Here is a 22725-nt window from a genome sequence, read left to right on the forward strand (position 1 = left end):
GAAGACTTTCAGTGCTGAAATGAATAACCATTTTAAAAAAATTCTGTTTTAGGCTATACTACACCAAGAAGGGCACATGGATGATGCACTTTCACTCTCGCGTTCCCAGCAAGAGGAATCACAGGCTTCCCGAATGATTTACAGCACCAATGGCCTCTTCAACCACTTCATTAAGTAGGTGTTTTTCCATTTTTATTTTTCTGCCACACTTTGAACAAACAAATGAATACCTGGAAACATGTTGTAGGTCAGTCCAGATCAGTGGAGAGATTATTTAAATGTTAGCATTAGAATTAAATTGTTCATTTTCTGTGCAAATAATGATTGATAGATTGTAAACTTTGAAAATTTTTTGCCATTTCATAATGATATTTGGAGCACTTTCTTCTGTTGGTCAGTTCTCCTGATTGTACCACAATATAAATGAATGAAGTTCATCAAAAGAAATATGATCTATTTATTGAGATACAGCCCAAAATAGGCTCTTCCTGTGCTGCAAGCCATGCCACCCAGCAATTCCCCGATTTAACCCTAGCCTAATCGTGGGACAATTTATAATAATTATCCTACCAACCGGTATGCCTTTGGACTGCGGGAGGAAACTGGAGCACCCGGAGGAAACCCATGCAGTCACAGGGAGAACGTACAAACTCCTTACAGGCAGCAGCTGGAATTGAACCGGAGACGCCTGTACTGTAAAGTGTTGTGCTAACCACTACACTACCGTGCGATACCATACGTACGTGAGTATTTAGTGTAAGTCAGCAGGATAAAACTGAAAGTGATCGTAAGAATGACCATGAATTTTCATTGGTTGGCTGCAGGAATATTTAGAATAATAGTTTTCAGAACTGAATTCCTATGTTCACTGTACTCTTTATTGTTCTTTATGAAGAGGTCTAGATATGCTAAGTGGAAAGAATAAATCTTCAGCTCCAGTGTCCTTACCCATCGATACCATCGTGCTGAGCCTTCAGGATCTGATCAGCTATTTCCAACATCCAGACGAGGAGCTTGCTCATGAAGAGAAACAGACCAAATTGCGCTCACTCAAAAACAGACAGAATTTATTCCAAGAAGAGGTAAGCTAACACCTCCTTAAAAAAAAAAGGAAGAATCTATCAATGGAATTTCTTGATTTCAGAAGTAATGCAAAATAAACAATTGTCAACCTGTCTCACACCCCTCAAGCTAATTTCCACTGGCTTCAAGAAAACTAATTACAACTCCAATTTTACCCGTGAAACCATGTGAGTGCCTTGTTTAATAAGGCACTCCATCAGTCAATGTTAATGGCCTACTTACATCTGTGGTTAAAACACTATGATGCTACATGGAGGACTCTGTTAATGGAGTGGTGTGTGATTAAGGTGTTCAGGGAAATCATCTATTTATTGAGATACAGTGCAGAACAGGCCCTTCCAGCTCTTTGAGCCACGCTGCCCAGCAACGCACTGTTTTAATCCAAGCCTAATCTCGGGAAAATTTACAACGACCAATTCAGCCTACCAACTAGTACGTTTTTGGACTGTGGGAGGAAACTGGATCACCTGGGGTCACAGGGAAAACGTACAAACTCCTTACAGGAGCGGCTGGAATTGAACCCGGGTCACCTGTACTGTAAAGTGTTGTGCTAACCACTACACTACCGTGTTGCCCCCTATGTTAATATGAATGCAAATTAATATATGATTTTCTGAAGTCTTAGGGCGGTACAGTAGCGTAGTGGTTAACACAACGCTTTACAATACAGAGGACCCGGGTTCAATTTCCTGCTGCTGCCTGTAAGGAGTTTGTACGTTCTCCCCGTGAGCTCGTGGGTTTTCTTCAGGTGCTCTGGTTTCATCCCACAGTCCAAAGATATACTGGTTGATAGGTTAAATTGTCCTGTGTTCGGCTAGGATTAAATTGTGGCTCAAAGGTGGAGGAAGGGCCTATTCCATGCTGTATCTCAATAAATTTTTAAAAAGCCATTACAATTTGGTGTGATGTACCACCAGCAAAAGGAAGATTGACATTTACATCAGCAGTGCAACTGTATGGGTAAGGAATTTTTATGGAGTGTAGAGGTAAAAAAAATATGCTTTCAACCCAATTTTATCCAAGTAATTCAATTCTGATTATATGATTATCCAGCAGCCTGGCACAGGGAGCAATACCACTGGAGACACGAGACTGCAGATGTGGGGGCAGAGGGATGGTTGATGTTTGGATTGAGATGCTGCATCAGGACGAGAGTGTAGACGGAAGATGGCCAGTATATGGAAGTGAGAGGGAGGGGTGAGATGGTAGAGGCTGGTAAGTCATACATGGGACCAGATGAGGGAGGGACGATGGGCAGATGGAGCGGGTAAAGGGAGATAGAGCCTTGTCAGAGGTTGGTAGGTGATAAGTGGAAGCGTAATAATATGAAAAAAGGCAGGTGGAGACAGATGTTGGAGGGGAAAGGGTGGAGCCCAGATAGACTGAAAAGACAGGGTGTTGGGATCTGGGATGAGAGCCGGTTTTGCTTGTTCTCCGCGATGGTCGCTCCTCTCGCTCTGTGGCGCTGGGGTACAAAGACTGCCTTAGCTGCTGTGCTCCATGCCCACTAATACCTTGAACTGATAAGTGAGGCTTCGGGCCTAGTCCAGGCTGCTCCAGGGTTTGGATCTGGGGACTCAACTTTTGGTTCGGATTGTTGTTGTTGTTCACATCAATTGTTTGCATGATTTTTGCTTTTTTTTCCTCATGTGTTGGTCTTTTTTTTTGTTTAATTGGGTTCTTTTGGGTTTCTTGTTTTATGGCCTCTTGTAAGCAAACAAATCTCAAGGTTGTATAATTTATACAATCTTTGATAATAAATGTACTTTGAATTTAGAGATGGACTGAGAGGTGATAATGGATTGGAACTGGGTTGGGGAGGGGACAGGAAAAGTGAACTAAAAGAAAACAAATAAAAATAAATAGATGTATGAGCAGCAGGGGGAGGGTGATGAGTCAAGATAACAAGGGACGAACAATGGCTTTACAGATAGTTGAATGTTGGGGTTGAAATTAGCCTTCTAGAAACCAATGGAAATAAACTTCAAGGTTGTAAAAACAGGTTGCCAGTTGTATTACTTCTAAAGGGAGAGAGACCCTAGAGGAACTGGTGGGTACGGGATAGGAATCAATTGCCTGAAACTGGAAAATGCAGTGTTCATCTAAATATTGCGATGACGTTAGATGTGCAGTGAACTCTGGCTCACCACACATACGGCTATCAAGAGACACAGCGTGACTGACTTCACATGGAATTGAAATGTAACTGGATAAACTCAATCTGATTGCAATATTCTGTTGAGTACTCAGTGGAAGTTCTTAAATGACACCAATCCTCAACAAAAGCACCAACTTTCAAATGATGTAACTGGTGGTTATAATTGTGTTTCATTTTAGGGCATGATCCAGCTGGTGTTGGATTCCATTGACAGACTGAATGTGTACAACAGCGCCGCTCATTTCTCCGAGTTTGCAGGAGAAGAAGCAGCTGAATCCTGGAAAGAAATTGTTAACCTTCTTTATGAGCTATTAGGTACGGAATTTAAACACAATGCACACTTGGAAAAAGTTGGGATTTTTCAATCTCCTTTTTTCATGGTGACAGTTGGGTGTGGTGGCCTCAAAGTTTAAGTTGTTGAACTAGCTATCAGATCTCTTGGAGACATTTTGAGTTGCACCACAGCAGCAGGGGAAACATTCTCAGCTATTGATATAAATAGCCATTGATAAATCTCATTGATAAACATGAGATTGCTAGGTTGTCATGAACCAATAAACCCTTGAGGGAAGGAAATTTGCCATCCTTAGCTGATCAGGATCATAGGCCCACCAGTGTGTTTGAGTTTTTTTAATTGTCTCAGTTCAGGGATACACCATGACAATAAATCTTGGTTCGCAAACAATACCCGTATCCTGTGAGTAATTTTATTAAAAAGTCTTGCCAGAATATATGTTATGTGGTGTTAATCATTAATGTTTGATAGAATTCCCTGATATGGTTGTTCTTCAGCCTGCAGGTATATTCAGTTGGGCAGATTATCTAGTTATGTATCCCTGTGTTGTTTGAGGGGCCATGCTGTGCACGAATTATCTGATACATTTTGTAATATTAGATTAGATTATGAAGACACACAGTCCTCTTTTATAGTCATTTAGTAATGCATGCATTAAGAAATGATACAATATTTCCTCCGGTGTGATATCACAAAACACAGGACAGACCAAGACTGAAAAAAACTGACAAAACCACATAATTATACATATAGTTACAACAGTGCAACAATACCATAACTTGATGAAGAAGTCCATGAGCACAATAAAAGTTCAAAGTCTCTCAAGTGTCCCACATCTCACGCAGACGGGAGAAGGAAGAAAAACTCTCCCTGCCATGCTGACCACAGTCCGACTCTGAGTCATCCAAAAACTTGGAGCTCTGATCAGCTCAACAACACTGAGTACTGAGCGCCATCTCTATCCGAGCGATTCAACCTCCTTCTCGGTCGCCAACAGCAGGCAAAGCTGGGGATTTTGAGGCCTTCCCTCCGAAAGATTCCCGACCGCACAGTAACGACAGCAGCGAACGGGCATTTCAGAAATTTCTCCAGATGTTCATCTGTGCTTTCACGTCCGTCTCCATCAAGCCAGAATTGTCCACGACCCCTATTTAATGGATACAATATCATTTTTCACCGGAGGGCTGCGCATGCACGGCGCGCTGCTTCTCTCTCCTCCTAATATTATTAGGGTGTACACTTTTTAAGAGCATACCTTGTTGGTTGTGATGCCTTTTATGAAGTTTTGAGATCATGAAAGGTGCTGTATTGGGATGGCACAGTAGTGTAGTGGTTCACACAATGCTTTACGGCGCCAGTGACCCAGGCCTCACCACTGCCTGTAAGAAGTTTGCACGTTCTCCCCATGACCATCTGGGTTTCCTCCTGGTGCTCTGGTTTCTTCCCACAGTCCAAAAATGTACCAGATGGTAGGTTAGTTATTTATTGTAAATTGTCCTATGATTTGGCTATGATTAAATCAGGGGATTACTGGGCGGCGCAGCTTGTGGGCCCGAAAGGGCTTATACTACACTGTATGTCAGTAAATAAATAAATGCTGCACATACAAAATACTGGAGGAACTCAGCAAGTCAGGCAGCGTCTATGGAGGGGGATGAATAGTGTTTCATCTGGAGTAGAAAGGAAGGGGGCAGAAACAAGAATAAGAAGGCGGGAGGAAAGAGAGAGTACAATCTGGTAGGTGAGACCAGTGAGGGGGAGGACAGGTGGGTGGGAGAAATATTAAGCTGGCAGGTGACAGGTCAAAGAGACAAAAGGTTGAAGAAGAGGAATCTAATAGAAGAGAGCAGTGGACCATGAAAGAAAGAGAAGGAGGAGGGAACCAGAGGGAGGTGATGGGCAGGTAAGGAGAAGGGATGAGAGAGTAACCAGAATGAGGAATGGAAAAAGAGGAGCAGCGTTGGGGGGAAATTAGAGAAATTGATGTTCATGCTATTAGGTTGGAGGCTACCCAGACAGAATATGTTGCTCCTCCAACCTGAGCTTGTTCTCATCATGGTAGACATGTCAGAATGGGAATGGAAAGTCAAATTGAAATGGGTAGCCAATGGGAGATTTTGCCTTTTGTGGCGGATAGAGCGAGGGTGCATGAAGAAGTAGTACTCCAATCTCACTGACCTAGAGGAGGCCAAACTGGGAGCATCGGACACAACAGATACGATGGCCTCCTCTACTGCCGAATTGATACATTTTTTTTATTCATAAATCTTGTATTTTTCCCTTTGTGTACAGCTTCTCTCATCCGTGGAAATCGTAGAAATTGTGCACTCTTTTCTGATAACCTTGACTGGTTGGTCAGCAAACTGGATCGATTGGAAGCTTCTTCAGGTACCTTAATGTAGTGATAGTTATATTGGATGCTTGGCTTGTCAAATACTTGACAATAAAGAGTGTTTTAGGGTTTGACTACCGTACAATATTTGTCTGTGAGAGATCTAAGCTGCTTCTCTGTTGGCAAACCTTGCCAAAGGTTTTTACATCTGTATCCATGGTGGAGTGAGTACAGCATTAATGACATTCCTCATTTTTCTTTAAGCTTGCAGAATGGATCTAAAATCCTGAACATCTTGGTGTTATCCCCAGCTCTTCATTCTTATGCGGCAGTATTTATGGAGATATTTGTGTAAATCTCTGGTTTAAGTTAGTAGATTGTCATCTTAAACAAGTACAAAATTTAAGAAAATGAGAAAAAGAAACTGTTTAAGGTATTGTCAATTTATTATCAAAAGACTATGAATTGAAATCCATTGACAACATCTGACTTAAATTTGAACATAAAATTAAAGAACAGATGTGGCCAGCCTTCTTTGAATAAATCTCGTTTTGTTGTATTGGAGAGGGTTCAAAGGAGGTTCATGAAAATGATTCTGGAATTGGAAGGCTTATCCTTTGAGGAGTGTTGGATGGTTCTGGTCCTGTACTCACTGGAATTCAGAAGAATGAAGGGAGGTCTTATTGAAACCTCTCGAATGTTGAAAATCCTCGATAGAGTGGATGTGGAAAGGATGTTTCCTAAGGTGGGAGAGTCTAAGACTGGAGGGCACAGCCTCAGAATAGAGGGGTGTCCTTTTAGAACGGAGGTGAGGAGGAAGTTCTTTAGCCAGAGAGTGGTGAATTTGTGGAATTTGTTGCAGCAGGTGGCTGTGGAGGCCAAGTCATTGAGTATATTTAAGGCAGAGGTTGATAGATTCTTGATTGGTCAGGGCATGAAGGGATGTGTGGAGAAGGCAGGAGATTGGGCTGAGAGGGAAAATGGATGAGCCATGATGAAAAGATGGAGCAGACTCGATGGGCTGAATGGCCTGGTTCTGATCTTGTATCTTCTGGTCTTTAACCGTTTTTAATGCTGTTCGGTTAGGAATATTGTTTGAAATGCATTTACATTTTTACTTTCTCTAAAAGACAGCTGTGCAGGACTTCTGCTGTCCAGATGCCTCCTTATTTCAAAAATCTGCCTAAAGACCTCAATTTATAACCTCCCTCCCTTTTGAAACCTGCCTTAAAATGCACCTGGTTGATTCAGTTACTATCCCTAATATCTTATTGGGTTTGTGGTCAGTGTTTTCCTTAACATCAGTGTAAAAGCTGAAATGTGATTGAAAATTGTTCTGATGTTGACGTTAACAAATTTCATAACACATGCTGGTGATAATAAACCTGATTCTAATTCTGATTCTGGCATGATAGGTATCCTGGAAGTCCTGTACTGTGTTTTGATTGAAAGCCCGGAGGTTCTGAACATCATAACCAAAAACCACATCAAATCAATTATATCCCTGCTGGACAAACATGGTCGAAATCATAAGGTAGGTTAATAAATGGTGAGAAAAAATTTGATTAGGTAGTTTTAAACAAAAAAGTCTGCTGCATTCTACTATAGGGAATTTAAGGCAATCATCCCTGCAGCAAGCATCTCAAGTTAAGGCACGATTTTATATCCATTTGGGATCTGTTATGGAGAATATAATTCAGGAAGCAATTTCAGGCTTTGTAATAAAATGGCTGGTAAAATAGAATAGAGTTAGAAGTTGAGGTGGCTGCTACTTGGTGTAGCAAGAGGATTGCAGATACAGTGGCAGAGGAACCTTTCTCACAGATTGTTACTGCCCATCTTTCCCTCTTCCCACATCAGGCGCACTCTTACTCGGTGTCAGTCACCTGACCTGACCACTCTAAATTCAAGCATTCTCCACCTTTCCCCTTCCACCCATTGAATCTGTTTCTATTCCAAGTTTAATATCCCAGCAATTTCTCCCTCCACTGATCATATTCCTACTAAACTGCTGACCGCCCAACCTCTCTTCCCAGAAACCATGTTAAAAAGTTCTCCCTTCTCAGACCCTGGCTCTTTCCTTCATTTCTCCTTAGAAGACTAATCTTGGCCCCTTTTCCTGTCATCAGTCACTTTTTCCTCTTCAAAGTATTTGGGTGCGGTCACTTTGCAAATCCAGTTTTAGCCCTTGACCCTGTACTGAAGGATCTAGCAATGAAAAATAACATCTTGCAAAGACAAAGGTGAGCTATATTTCCTCTTCCTTATTTACCTATCGTCTGAGTCTGAGGCCTCCGTCAGTCAGAGTTAACCATGGATATTGCGTCCTGACTGTCTAGATATGCAAGTCTGGGCAGTACGATATGGAGAGCAAGCTGTTGTCCGTGTAGCAAGCTCCCCTCTCCACACATCTGATGAACCTAAAGGAACAGCAGAGACTGATACAGTTTGGTACCAGTAGCATCGCAGGAGTTGCCAGTCAGTGTTGAACTCAATGTAGGACTGCCTTAGGAATTCCGGCTCCAGATGTTTCCCTCTGGGTTTACCCCCAAAGCCATGAGTGGGTATAGCCGCAAGGCAGCGGAGGTTTGAGATCAGAGTTTTCCTTCTCCTAGATGAGCTGCCAACCACGGCTGACGAGCCCCATCTGTCCAAAGTGACGGCCCAAGTGAAAGGTGCCAGTAACCTACCTTTGCCCCTTCTCCTGTCAGTAGAAATGGTTCCGTTGCAATTAGTACCTAACACACATGTGAAGGCCAGGAGCTGAACTTGGTTGTCAGAGGCTATTTGAGGCACATGCCATTGGAAACATTTAATAGGTAGTAGGAGCTTGTCCCCCATTACCACCCCCAGCTATAACAACCCTAAGGAACCTATAAATCGTGTAAATTATAAAACCTTCTCTTCATCCCTCCACTACTGCCTCAGACTTCCTTCCGACTTCAGTCCTTTACCCATCATGTTCCTCATCTGCTTTCTGTTTCTTACCATCAAGCACAACCCCATCATTTTTGACGTACCTGCTGATGCACCTAGTTCTCCCATTCCATAATCTTTTGACACATCCACTAATTCTAAATTGTCAGACTGCTTGTCTGATGTTGAGTAATTGATAGGCAAACATGACTGCTGTGAAATTTTGAAAGATGTAATTGCATTCTGTATCCACTGAAGTCTTGAAATGAATCTTGAGAGTGTTTATCATGCACGCTGAGGTAGTAACATTGTTTGACCAGGTGCCAGTGGAGGTCTGACAAATGAATAAAGCTTTGTGCAAGTTGGTGTATGGATAGCAGAGTATTCAATGAGATGATGGTTGACAGAGTGAGAGAGCATCCTCAAACGTTCATTAGATGTGGATTATTTTATCAGAGTTAAATAAACTAAGGCTGAGCCAATATTGTAATATTAAAGCAGGAAATTGACTGTTTTATTGATAACACAAGATTCTGCAGATGCTAGAAAAATTGAGCGATGCCAACAAAATGCTAGAGGAACTCAGCAAGTTAGGCAGCATCTGTGTGGGGAGAGGGGCAGTAAATAAATAGTTGATGTTTTGGGCAGAGAGAACTGGAAAGGAAGGGGGCAGAAGCCAGAATAAGAACGTGGAGGGAGAGGAGGGAGTACAAGCTGGCATATGATAGGTGGGACCAGGTGAGGGGGAAGGCAGGTGGGTGGGGGAGGGAGCTGTGAGCTGTAAGATGGAAGAGGTAAAGGACTGAAGAAGAAGGAATCCAATAAGAGAAGTTAGTGGACCATGGAAGAAAGGGTAAGAGGAGCAGAACCAGAGGGAGGTGATGGATGGAGGAAGAGAAGAGAAGGGTTGAGAGGATAACCAGAATGGGGAATGCACAAGGAAAGAAGGGTAGAGGGGTACAAGTGGACAAGGAAGTTGCACAGAGAGTGATAGTGAACCCTACAAAATGCGGTGAGGTGGTCGGGGGGTGCAGTAGGGAAAGATATGTTTGGTGGTAGGACCCCACTAGAGGTGGCAGAAGTTTTGGAGAATGAGGTGCTGTATACGAAGGCTAGTGGAATGATAGGTAAGATCAAAGGGAACCCTATCCCTGTTATGCACACAAAATGCTGGAAAAACTCAGCAGGCCAGGCAGCCTCCATGAAAAAGTGTACAGTCGACGTTTCGGACCGAAACCCTTTGGCAGGACTGGAGAAAAAATATCTGAGGAGTAGATTTAAAAGGTACAGATGGGAGGGAGAAACACAAGGCGATAGGTGAAATGTAAAGGGAGAGCGATGAAGTAAAGAGCTGGGAAGTTGATTGGTGAAAGAGACAGAAGGTTATGGAAAAAAGAAAAGGAGGAGGAGCACCACAGGGGGATGATGGGTGGGCAAGGAGATAAGGTGAGAGAGGAAAAGGGGATGGGAAATGGTGAAAGGGGTGGGCAGCCACTACTGGAAGTTAGAGAAATCGAGGTTCATGCTACTAGGTTGGACGCTACCCAAGGTGTTGTTCCTCCAACCTAACTGTGGCCTCATCATGACAGTGGAGGAGGCTATGGTTAGACATATCAGAATGGGAATGGGGAGTGTTGTGTCGCATGAAGCAGAGACCTTTAAGACCATCCTGGTGAAGGATTAAAGTGCATAGGGCTGGATGCTCTTTGTGAAAATTAGGAGTTCAGGGCAGGGACAGAAGCTGGTGAGAGCTGCTGTCTGGCTTCAGCAAGGTAAGGATCAATCTGCCAGACTACCAGCAGCAACCCTACCTCCTTTTGTCTGTGGGTTTGTTGGTGAGGTTGGGATTGGTGCAAAGAGAGTGGATTTAGAGGGTATGTGATTCAAATAGGAGAGTGGAGTGGTAAATTTGAGAAGGTTGCTGTCTTATCAGCAGTTAGAGCTAAGGATGAGCAGAAGGTGAAAGTGGGGTGTCTAAGAAGGACTGAGTTGAAGATGGGGAAAAGGTTATTGGTGGAGTATTGGTGAGGGAGAGTGGGGAATCCTTGCCAAGAAATAGGCCCGGAGGTGACTAGAAGAGCTTAACATCATGGATGACACAGAACTACTGATAGTGTGGATATGTAGTCCAGAGCCCATCTTTGGTTCAGGTATGTTGCCTAGACTTATGTTGACTAGGTTCAGTCTTGCATCGTGGTCAGAGTGAATACTACAGTGGGGAAACAAACATTTTGGTGGGCACTTTATATAATTATATCCACTCTGAAATTGAGGTTGAGATACAAATGAATTAAATTTTAAAACTGAAGCTTGCAATATAGTTATTTAACCGTAAGTCCCAAACAAAAGTCAAATTGAATTGTTCTCATGTTATGCAGGTGCTGGATGTATTGCGCTCTCTCTGTGTCTGCAATGGTGTGGCTGTACGATCCAATCAAAACCTTATTACGGAGAATCTACTTCCTGGCCGTGATCTACTGCTCCAAACTAACATGATTAATTACGTCACCAGGTATGACAGACAAAAGTTTATAAATTGCTGACTATGTAGTCTGCTATCACCAGCCTTTTGGTTATTTTCTACCAAGTCTTGTCTTATCCATGACTTAAAGCTTAAATGAATTCATTAAAGTTTTAAACTCAGAACTGGATACAAGCAGCTGAATGGTCGTTCTCTGAAGGTGCTCCATTTTCTTACTTTTGGAGTGGGAATCTGCTCGGTTTCTTTCCCACTGGTTTAAAAAAAAATTGTTGTGCCTTCTGGGGCAGGAGCATGTTTCTAATGGTTTTGCTTCCAAGAATGCCATCTGAATTTTCCCAATAGGACCAATGAAACTTGTGTCTTCTGAGAGTAGATGTGTATCACTTCTAAACTGGAGGCAAGCAAGCTAATTTCAGATGTATTAAGTGTCCTTTAATAGTCTCTTTTGTTTCACACCTGGGGAGTTCCTTATGGCTGGGTTTGAATAATTTCAGACAACCTACAGACATCTCTCTGAGATTCTGGAGGGTTGCCCTGGCTCATGCTAAGGTTTATGCTAATAATATTAGATGCAATTTGCAAAAGGATTGAAAAACAATCATGCTGAAAGCTTGGCCATACCTTCTTGATGGAAAACTGGAATTTGAAGTTTTATATTCTAAAAGATGGCTCTTTGGATGCATGATAATTGGTCTTGGTGGGTTAATGTCTCACAAGCAGCAGCTAAAATCATTTTTCTCTAGACAGAAGAAATATTGTTCATCATATATTAATGTTGATTATATTTTGTTCATGTTCTCCTACATAAAATTTAACTAAATGTATGAATAAAGTAATCAAAATAAAATGCTTTTATCTCATTTTTATTCCAGCATGAGGCCAAATATTTTTGTGGGGACATACGAAGGTTCTACACAATATAAGAAGTGGTACTTTGAAATGATTGTGGATTATGTCGACCCGTTTGTGACACCACAGCCTACTCATCTGCGAGTAGGTTGGGCATTAACAGAGGGTTACAGCCCTTACCCAGGAGGAGGAGAGGGCTGGGGGAGCAATGGAGTTGGAGATGACTTGTATTCCTATGGTTTCGATGGACTTCACTTGTGGTCAGGTCAGACATTTTGTTCTTTCTGCTGTTCCATTAGTTGCTATTATACAACTGCTCTCTGGGGCTGCACCCACTTACTTTAGAATGAACATTATCCACTTCAAGTGTAAGGGGAAATTGAACAATGAAAGCATCACTTGACATCCAAGTCTATTTAAATCGTAAAAATGTTATTGTTTTATGCTGGTGAGGAGCAAACTGCTGAACTTCAGAAAGGGTAAGATGAGGGAACACACACCAATCCTCATAGAAGGATCAGAAGTGGAAAGAGTGAACAACTTCAAGTTCCTGTGTGTCAGTATCTTTGAGGAGCTGCCCTGGACCGAATGTATCGATGCAGCTACAAAGAGAGTATGAGAGTGGCTATATATTTCATTAGGAGTTTGAGGATGTTTGGTATGTCACCAAAGACACTCGCAAGTTTCTACAAATGTATCATGGGAAGCATTCTAACTGGCTGGATCACCATCTGATATGGGGTGGGGGGTGGGGCTACTATACAGGATTAAAATAAGTTGAAGAGAATTGTAAACTTAGTCTGCTCCATCATGGGCACTAGCCTCCGTAGTATCCAGGACATCTTCAAGAAGCGATGCCCCATCATTAAGACCTCCATCACCTAAGTCACACCTTGTTCTACACAAAATACTCTGCAGATGCTGGGGTCAAAGCAACACTCACAACATGCTGGAGGAACTCAGCAGGTCAGGCAACATCCGTGGAAATGAACAGTCAACATTTTGGGCCGAGACCCTTCGTCAGGACTGAAGAGGGAGGGAGCAGGGGCCCTATAAAGAAGGTGGGGGGAGGGTGGGAAGGAGAAGGCTGGTAGGTTCCAGGTGAAAAACCAGTAAGGGGAAAGATAAAGGGGTGGGGAAGGGGAAGCAGGGAGGGGATAGGCAGGAAAGGTGAAGAAGGAATAGGGGAAAGCACAATGGGTAGTAGAAGGAGACGGAACCATGAGGGAGGTGATAGGCAGCTGGAGGAGGGGGCAGAGTGAAACTGGGATGGGGGAAGGGAGGGGGAGGGAATTACGGGAAGTTGGAGAATTCAATGTTTTTGCCAAGGGGCTAGAGACTACCTAGACAGTATATGAGGTGTTGCTCCTCCAACCTGAGTTTGGCCTCATCGTGGCAGTAGAGGAGATATTTGGACATATCCAAATGGGAATGTGAAGCAGAGTTGAAGAGGGTGGCAACCGGGAGAGCCTGTCTGTTGTGGTGGACGGAGCGGAGGTCCTCGATGAAGCGGTCCCCCAATCTGCGCTGGGTCTCACCGATGTAGAGGAGTCCACACCAGGAGCACCGGATGCAATAGATGACCCCAACAGACTCACAAGTGAGGTGTTGCCTCACCTGGAAGGACTGTTTGGGGCCCTGAATGGTGGCAAGAGAGGAGGTGTATGGACAGGTGTAGCACTTACACTTGCAGGGATAAGTGCCGGGTGGGAGATCCGTGGAGAGGAACGTGTGGACCAGGGAGTCGTGGAGGGAACGATCCCTGCAGAAAGCGGAGAGGGGTGGAGAGGGAAAGATGTGCTCAGTGGTGGGGTCCTGTTGAAGGTGGTGGAAGTTGTGGTTGCTGACTAATCATGATATAATTTGTTTGGTTATATTGATCCATTCAAGATAACAATTAGGCATTCTGTAGCTGTAGTAATCTCAGGAAAGTGATAAATTTCACTATAGTTCTCTCTAAATTCACCGTATGCAGTTAATAACATAACTAGGGGAACCCCTGCATTACTGGAGAGCTGATTTAGAGATATCTGATTTTACACAAATTCTCCCATATATATTAAAGAATTTTTCAAGCTCATGTAGTTACTTACAGAAATGCAAGCATCTTCAGGAATTATGGAATAGGGACAGTAGCAAGTTAGTTCAATAGACAATCAGTCTTTAAAATAAATGACAGCAGCAGCTCAGTCAGTGGCACCACGACTGGGTCAGTTGTTCAGTAGGGGAGGTCAAAGACTACATGAGCTACAATGCTAGAGGCACTCTTTAGTCAGAAACACAGATAGGTGTGTCTGTGCCTATGATTGAGGCTCTACCCAATGGTGTGTTTCCTTCCTTTATGCCAGTGTCAAGCACGTGTCTGAGGGGGCACAGGACATTCTGAAAGAGGAGAGAAGGCAGGCAGAGGTCAAGGTCCACATTGTATGAATGGTAGGTAGAAAGGTACATGAGACCTTGCAAAGAGACTTCAGGGAGTTAGTTAAAAAGTTTTTTTAAAAAAACCTCTAAGGTTGTGATCTCAGGATTACTTTCTGTGGCACATGTTAGTGAGGCAAGAAATAGGAAGATAATACTGTTAAATGCATGGTTAGGGAGCTGGTGCAGAGGAGGTTTCAGTTGCCTGTACCATTGGGCTCTCTTCCAGGGCAGGTGGGACCTGTGGAAAAAGGACAGCTGCAGCAGAACTTGAAGGTGCATCAATATCAGGGAGGTTTGCTGGTCCTAACCTTGAGGGTTGAAACTGGTATGCCAGGGGGCAAGTGGAGGGCTGATTGAAAAGGTAGAAGTTATTTCAAATAAGTCTGAAATGAATGACGGGCAGAGCAAAGTTAGTGAACTTGCTGGAAATGATGGGCTTGAACTATATTGATTTGAATACAACAAATATTTCTAGCGAAGAAATTGTAGAGGCTGTGGCAGAGATATTTGCTTCATCGTTAGCCACAGGTGAAGTTCCAGAGGACTGGAAAGTGGCTAATGTTTTTACATTAAGAAGGGTAGCAAGGACAAGCTAAAGCCAGTCAGCCTGATATCATTGATGGAAAAGTTAACAAAGGAAATTCTGAGTGACAGGATCTACCAGCATTTGGATAAGCAATTTCTGATTAGGAGAAGTCAGCTTGGCTTTATATATAGAAAGTTATGCTTAAAGCACCTTATAGAATTTTAGAACACCACTTCCCTACTAACATGTATTTCGCTCAGTTCCTCCATCTCACTGGACCCTCTGTCCCCTACTATTTCTGGAAGATTATTTATGTCCTCCTTAGTGAAGACAGAACCAAAGTAATTATTCAATTGGTCTACCATGTCCTTGCTCCCCATAATCAATTCACCTGTTTCTGTCTGTAGGGGACCTACATTTGTCTTTACTAGTCTTTTCCTCTTTACATATCTATAAAAGCTTTTACAGTCAGTTTTTATGTTCCCTGCCAGTTTTCTCTCATAATCTTTTTTCCCCTTCCTAATTAAGCCCTTTGTCCTCCTCTGCTGAACTCTGAATTTCTCCCAGTCCTCAGGTGAGCCACTTTTTCTGGCTAATTTGTATGCTTCTTCTTTGGAATTGATACTATCCCTAATTTCTCTTGTCAGCCACGGGTGCACTACCTTCCTTGATTTATTCTTTTGCCAAACTGGGATGAACAATTGTTGTAGTTCATCCATGCAATCTTTAAATGCTTGCCATTGCATATCCACCGTCAATCCCTTAAGTGTCATTTGCCAGTCTGTCTTAGCTAATTCATGTCTCATACCTTCAAAGTTACCCCTCTTTAAGTTCAGAATCTTTGTTTCTGAATTAACTATGTCACTCTCCATCTTAATGAAGAATTCCACCATATTATGGTCACTCTTACCCAAGGGGCCTCTCACGACAAGATTACTAATTAACCCTTCCTCATTGCTCAAAACCCAGTCTAGAATAGCCTGCTCTCTAGTTGGTTCCTCGACATGTTGGTTCAAAAAACCATCCCACATACATTCCAAGAAATCCTCTTCCTCAGCACCTTTACCAATTTGGTTCACCCAATCTACATGTAGATTGAAGTCACCCATTATAACTGCCGTTCCTTTATTGCACACATTTCTAATTTCCTGTTTAATACCATCCCCGACCTCACTACTACTGTTAGGTGGCCTGTACACAACTCCCACTAGCGTTTCCTGCCCCTTAGTGTTATGCAGCTCTACCCATATCGATTCCACATCTTCCCGGCTTATGTCCTTCCTTTCTATTGCGTTAATCTCCTCTTTAACCAGCAACACCACCCCACCTTCTTTTCTTTCATGTCTATCCCTCCTGAATATTGAATATCCCTGAACGTTGAGCTCCCATCCTTGGTCACCCTGGAGCCATGTCTCTGTGATCCCAACTATATCATAATCGTTAATAACAATCTGCACTTTCAATTCATCCACCTTGTTACGAATGCTCCTGGCATTGACACACAAAGCCTTCAGGCGCTCTTTTACAACTCTCTTAGCCCTTATACAATTATGTTGAAAAGTGGCCCTTTTTGATGCTTGCCCTGGATTTGTCGGCCTGCCACTTTTACTTTTCTCCTTACTACTTTTTGCTTCTACCCTCACTTTACACCCCTCTGTCTCTCTGCACTGGTTCCCATCCCCCTGTTGTGAACTAACCTCCTCTCGCCTAGCCTCTTTAATTTGATTCCCACCCCGCAACCATTCTAGTTTAAAGTCACCTCAGTAGCCCTCGCTAACCTCCCTGCCAGGATATTGGTCCCCCTAGGATTCAAGTGTAACCCGTCCTTTTTATACAGGTCACGCCTGTGCCAAAAGAGGTCCCAATGATCCAAAAACTTGAATCCCTGCCTCCTGCGCCAATCCCTCAGCCACGCATTTATCCTCCACCTCATCGCATTCCTACTCTCACTGTCGCGTGGCACAGGCAGTAATCCCGAGATTACTAGCTTTGCGGTCCTTTTTCTCAACTCCCTTCCTAGCTCCCTATATTCTCCTTTCAGGACTTCTTCCCTTTTCCTACCTATGTCATTGGTACCTATATGTACCACGACCTCTGGCTCCTCACCCTCCCACTTCAGGATATCTTGGACACGATCAGAGATATCCTGGACCCTGACACCAGGGAGGCAAACTACCATCCGGGTCTCTGGACTGCGTCCACAGAATCGCCTATCTGACCCCCTTACTATCGAGTCCCCTATCACAACTGCCCTCCTCTTCCTTTCCCTACCCTTCTGAGCTACAGGGCCGGACTCTGTGCCGGAGGCACAGCCACTGTCGCTTCCCCCGGGTAAGCTGTCCCCCCCAACAGTACTCAAACAGGAGTACCTATTGTTAAGGGGCACAGCCACCGGGGTACTCTCTATTACCTGACTCTTCCCCTTCCCCTTCCTAACCACCTAATACAAATGCACAAGGCTTGATCAGTAAGTTTGCTGATGATATGAAATTATGAGGTAATGTTGGTAGTGAAAAAAGTTATTATAGATTACAGGGGACCTTGAACTATTAGGAAAGTGGGCCAAGGTGTGGCAAATGCAGATGTGTGTGAGATGCGGCATTTTGGAAAGTCAAACCAGTGTCGGGCTCGTACTACTAATAGGGCAGAATTTCCAGGTGAGTTTCTTAAAACAGTATGTCCATATTCCACCCAGGTAAAGGCCCTAACCTTGGTTTTGGAAATGAACCTACCCAGGTTGATTGGATTGGAGTTTTAGTAGGAGATTATTTTAGTAGTAGTGATCACAATTCTGTATCTTTTCAGATAGTTATGGATGAGGATAAGACTAGACCTTGGGGAAGATGCTAAACTGGGCAAGTCTAATTGATCAGTATTAGGCAGGATAAGTGATGATTAGACCGTGAGTATTTATAAGTAAGTCCATATCTAACATGTTGGAGTCATGTCAAGTTTATTGTCATTTAACTGTATACATGTGTATAACATATATAACCATATAATGTATATAGAAATGAGACAACATTTCTCTGAACCAGGGTGTAAAGCACAGTTTTACACATAACACTTGATAAATTATGGTAAGGATAAAATCTACAGATGAATCAGACAAACATAACCAACTAAAGGGCATAAATTAAATATTGTGAGGTACGGAACATTTGAAGGACAGCCAAGCAGAACTCAGAACCAACACGTATCTAGAAGAAAGAAAGAGCAAGATGGCAAGTTTGGGGAACCTTGAATGACAAAAACTGTTTGAAATGTAGTTAGAAAGACAAAAAGAAGCTCATGTACGACTTAGGAGCTGAAATTCAGAACTCATACAGCCAGTATTGTTCCTCCATTCGAGAAAAGCAGTAGAGGCAAACAGGGAAACTATAGGCCAGTGAGCCTTACATCAGTGGCAGGGAAATTGCTGGATAAGATTTTTTCTTAGAGATAGGATTAGTCACATCTGGAATGCATTGGCTTATTGAGAATAGTCATTGGAGCCTTGTTCAGGGAAGATCATCATATGAAGTTGATTGAGTTTTTTGAGTAGATTGATGACAGTAGGTGAGTGAATGTTCTCTAAATGGACAACAGTAAGACATTTAACAAGTTACCTCATGGTAGTATACACAAAACGCTGGAGGAACTCAGCATTATACCCTCTGTCTAAGGTCAAGGTCCAAGTACCATGTACCTGATAAAGGGTCTCGGCTTGAAATGTCAACTGTTTACTCTTTTCCAGGATGCTCCCTGTCCTGCTGGGTTCCTCCAACATTTTGTGTGTATTCCTTTGATTTCCAGCATCTTCAGATTTTCTCTTGTTTGTACCTCATGGTAGGCTGATCCAGAAGATTAGGGCGCATGCAGCCCATAGGTACTTGGTATATTGGAGCTTAACCTTAGACAGAGGGTAGTGGTGGAGTTAAATTGCTGACTGGAGGTTGTGATCAGTGGTATTTCACAAGGATCAATGCTGGGACCTCTGTTGTTTGTAATATGTGTGTGTGTGTGTGTGTAAGTTGGATGAAAATATAGGAGGCTTATTTAGTGAATTTTCAAAAGACAAGAAAATTGTGGAATTGTGCATAGGAATTGAGTAAGGACACCAAAAGATAGAACAGGGTATGAATCAGTTGGAAATGTGGGCAGTGAAATGGTAGATATGCAGACAAGTGTGAGGTGATGCACTTTGGTAGGACAAGTGTAAAGGGGAAAAAAATCGCAGGACCCTAAAGAGTATTGGTATACATAGGGATTATGGGGTGCAAGACTATTGCTCTTTGAAAGAGTAAATAACAGTGGATAACATGTTTTTAAAGAAGCATACAGCATTCTTGCCTTCATCAGGGCATAACATAGAAGTTGGGAACTCGTTGCAGCTGTAAAATCTATGGTTAAGCCATATTTGGTGTATTGTGTGTTGTTCTGGTTGACACTTTAAAGAGAGGATGTGGAGGATTTAGAGAAGGTGTAAAAGGAGCTCACTTGTTTATTGCCTGGATTAGATCATATTCACTATAAGAAAAGATTGGGCATTGTTTTCGGTGGAGCTTTGGCGGCTCAGAGGTGACCTGATAGATCAATTGTAAGAGGCATAGATAGGGCAGGTAGTCAGAGGCTTTTTCACAGGGTAGAAATGTCAAGTACTAGAATGCATGGACTTGAGGTGAGAGGAGTGAAGTTTAAAGGAGTTTTGCAAGGCAAGTATTTTTGTGTTGTACTTTTTGATGGTCTATCATACTTTAGGGCATCATAAACAAGCCTTTGGATGTGAGGTACTCTGATTCTGTATGATTGTAATTACACAGGGAAGACAATAAATAAATGTTCATGCAAATCAGCCCTCATCAAAATTATTCACTTACAATTTATGGGAAAATGGCTTACAGGCTTCAAAGAGTTCTCAGGCATGAACCTAATGTAACTCTGAGACTGTCTGAATGTGTCTATTTGTTGTTGCCTTTAACATGTGTGACTCCTAAACCAGTACAGTATTAGCAAAGGACGTAATACTATCTTATACCGATGAGTGAACAATGAGGATTAGTTACTGTTGGGAGAGTTTGTTCAGTTTTTTTTGTACTTTTTAAAATTTGTGATGCTTTTTCATCACTTTTAGATTACATTTATTTCTTTTGGTTACTGAAATCTGAAGCTTTGGAAACATGATTGATGGAATGGGAGAGAAAATAAGCTTTGGTGTTTCATGTATACACTAATACTTATTGCTGAAATATTAAGCCTTGTGTTTCTGTATTGACGCAGTAATGTGACTTTTGCAAGAGTACACGTCAGAGAGTAGCGGCACCTAACTAAGGTTCCAACTCAAGCTGAGTCAGCCCGGGTGATGCAATAATTGGATGGTGCGCAATATCAGCGGGAGTATTTTTAGATTGGTGATCCATTGATCCCCGTATAAAATGCATGTGGCGAAGAACAGAGTCTGGCTCAGGTCAGAGCCTCCCTTGTCCAAGTTACTTCTGACGTTTGAATAATAGAAACATAGTACGACTCGGGAGCAGGCCTTTCGGCCCAACGCATCTGTGTTGACCATGATTCAGAAGTTCAAAGTAAAGTTTATTATCAGAGTACATACATGTCACCACATACAGCCCTGAGATTCTTCTTTTTGCAGGCATACTTGGCAAATCTATAGAACAGTAACTGTAAACAGGCTCTGTAAACTGTAAACATCAGGAATTTTAAACTGTCGACAAACTGTGCAAATGCTGGTATAAATAAATAGCAATAAATAACAAGCATAAAATAACAATATAAAAGACTCCTTAAATGAGTTTTGTTCAAGAGCCTGATGGTTGAGGGGCAGTAACTGTTCTTGATCCTGGTGATGTGAGTCCTGAGGCACCTGTACCTTCTGCCTGATGGCAGCAGCGAGACAAGAACATGGCCTGGGTGGTGAGGATCTTCGATAATGGATGCTGCTTTTCTGCGGCAATGTTTCATGTCGATATGCTCATTAGTTGGGAGGGCTTTACCCGTGACGTACTGGGCTGAATCCATTAGCTTTTGTAGGATTTTCCACTCAAAGGAATTGATGTTCCCATACCAGGCTGTAATGCAGCCAGTCAGCACACTTTCCACCACACATCTGTAGAAGTTTGCCCAGGTTTTCGATGATATGCTGAAACTCCGCAGACTCCTGAGGAAGTAGAGGAGCTGTCGTGCTTTCTTCGCAATTATATTTATATGATGGGTCTAGGACAGGTCCTGTGACATAGTGACACACAGGAATTTAAAGTTACTGAGCAACACACACAAAATGCTGGAGGAACTCAGCAGGCCAGGCAGCATCTATGGAAAAAAGTACAGTCGACGTTTGGGTCAGAAACCCTTTGGCAGGCCTCAGTTACTGACCCTCTCCACCTCTGATCCTCCGATGATTACTGGCTCATGGACCTCTGGTTTCCCTCGCCTGAAGTCCCCAAACAGTTCCTTGGTCTTATTGACATTGAATGAGGGGTTGTTGTAATTACACCACTTAGTCAAGTTAATTTGATACCAAATTAAGGTGAACCTATCTGCTTGCTCATGGTCACTGTCCCTCTATTCTCTGCCTGTTCATGTGTCTGTCTATGTGCCTCTTGAACATTGCTATCATACATATCTCCTCCTACCACCTTCCCTGGCAGTGCATTCCAGGAACTTACTGCTCCGTGTGTGTTAAAAAAAAAACTTGCCTTGTAAATCCTCTTTTAAGTTTTTACCCCACGCATCTTAAACCTATCGTTTGTCCATTCATTATGTATCATGTCGAATGACGTGGGCAATCATGGTCTTTCCATGATTGCTCTTGGCAATTTTTTCTCCAGAAGTGTTTTGCCTTTACCTTCTTCTGGGCAGTGTCATTTACGAGATGGGTAAATACTCTTCGGAGATTGTCTGCCTGGCGTCAGTGGTCCCATAACCAGGACTTGTGATATGCACCATCCACCACCTGCTCCCATGGCTTCACATGACCCTGATCGGGGAGAAGGGGGTGAGCAGGTTCTGCACTTTACCCAAGGGTGACTGCAGGCTAGTGGAGGGAGGGAGCACATTTATACTTCTTTTGGTAGAGGCGTATCTCCACCCTGCCACCCCCATAAACCAATGCCTTTTAGTATTTGACAGTTTAAACTGAGTGACTATCTACTCTCATAATTTTAATGTGCTTCTATTAAGCCACCCCTCACCTCTGATGTGCAAACGAAAACAATCCAGGGTTATACAATCTCTCCTTATAGCTGATGCACTCCAATTTTAGGCAACATCCTGGTGAACCTCTTCTGCATTCTCTCCAAAGTCTCCAAAGACTTCCTCTGATGAGACAACCAGAACTGCACATGATACTTCAAATGTAGCTGAACCGAAGTTTTATATAGCTGCAATATGACTTGCCAAATTTAATGTCCAAAACCTTGACCAATGAAGGCATACAGCATATGATTTAGGTCACATTTCCATCCTATCCACTTGTGTTCCCACTTTAATGGACTGACTTGCATCTCAAGATCCTTCTGCACATCATTCCAACTCAGGATTCAGTCACTTACCGTAAGTTTTCCTCCTGCATTTGACCTTTAAAGTGCAACATCTTGTGTCTGGATTGAACTTTATTAAAGTTCAAAGTAAATATATTATCAAAGTACATATGTGTCACCACATACAA

General features: G+C 42.7%; 1 protein-coding gene across 8 annotated transcripts in view; it reads left to right on the forward strand.

Moving 5' to 3' along the window:
• The window catches only part of LOC134352669 (ryanodine receptor 1-like), a 581514-nt gene that overhangs the window by 120106 nt on the left and 438683 nt on the right, over positions 1-22725 (forward strand). For all 8 annotated transcript variants that reach the window (XM_063060038.1, XM_063060039.1, XM_063060041.1 and 5 more), the window contains 7 exons: positions 53-174; positions 896-1082; positions 3421-3556; positions 5829-5924; positions 7284-7402; positions 11163-11296; positions 12139-12380. In XM_063060038.1, coding sequence (XP_062916108.1) covers positions 53-174; positions 896-1082; positions 3421-3556; positions 5829-5924; positions 7284-7402; positions 11163-11296; positions 12139-12380 — 1036 coding nt within the window. The remainder of the gene's footprint in view (positions 1-52; positions 175-895; positions 1083-3420; positions 3557-5828; positions 5925-7283; positions 7403-11162; positions 11297-12138; positions 12381-22725) is intronic.

The sequence above is a fragment of the Mobula hypostoma genome, chromosome 10, assembly GCF_963921235.1.
Source record: "Mobula hypostoma chromosome 10, sMobHyp1.1, whole genome shotgun sequence".
NCBI classification, from domain to species: Eukaryota; Metazoa; Chordata; class Chondrichthyes; order Myliobatiformes; family Myliobatidae; genus Mobula; species Mobula hypostoma.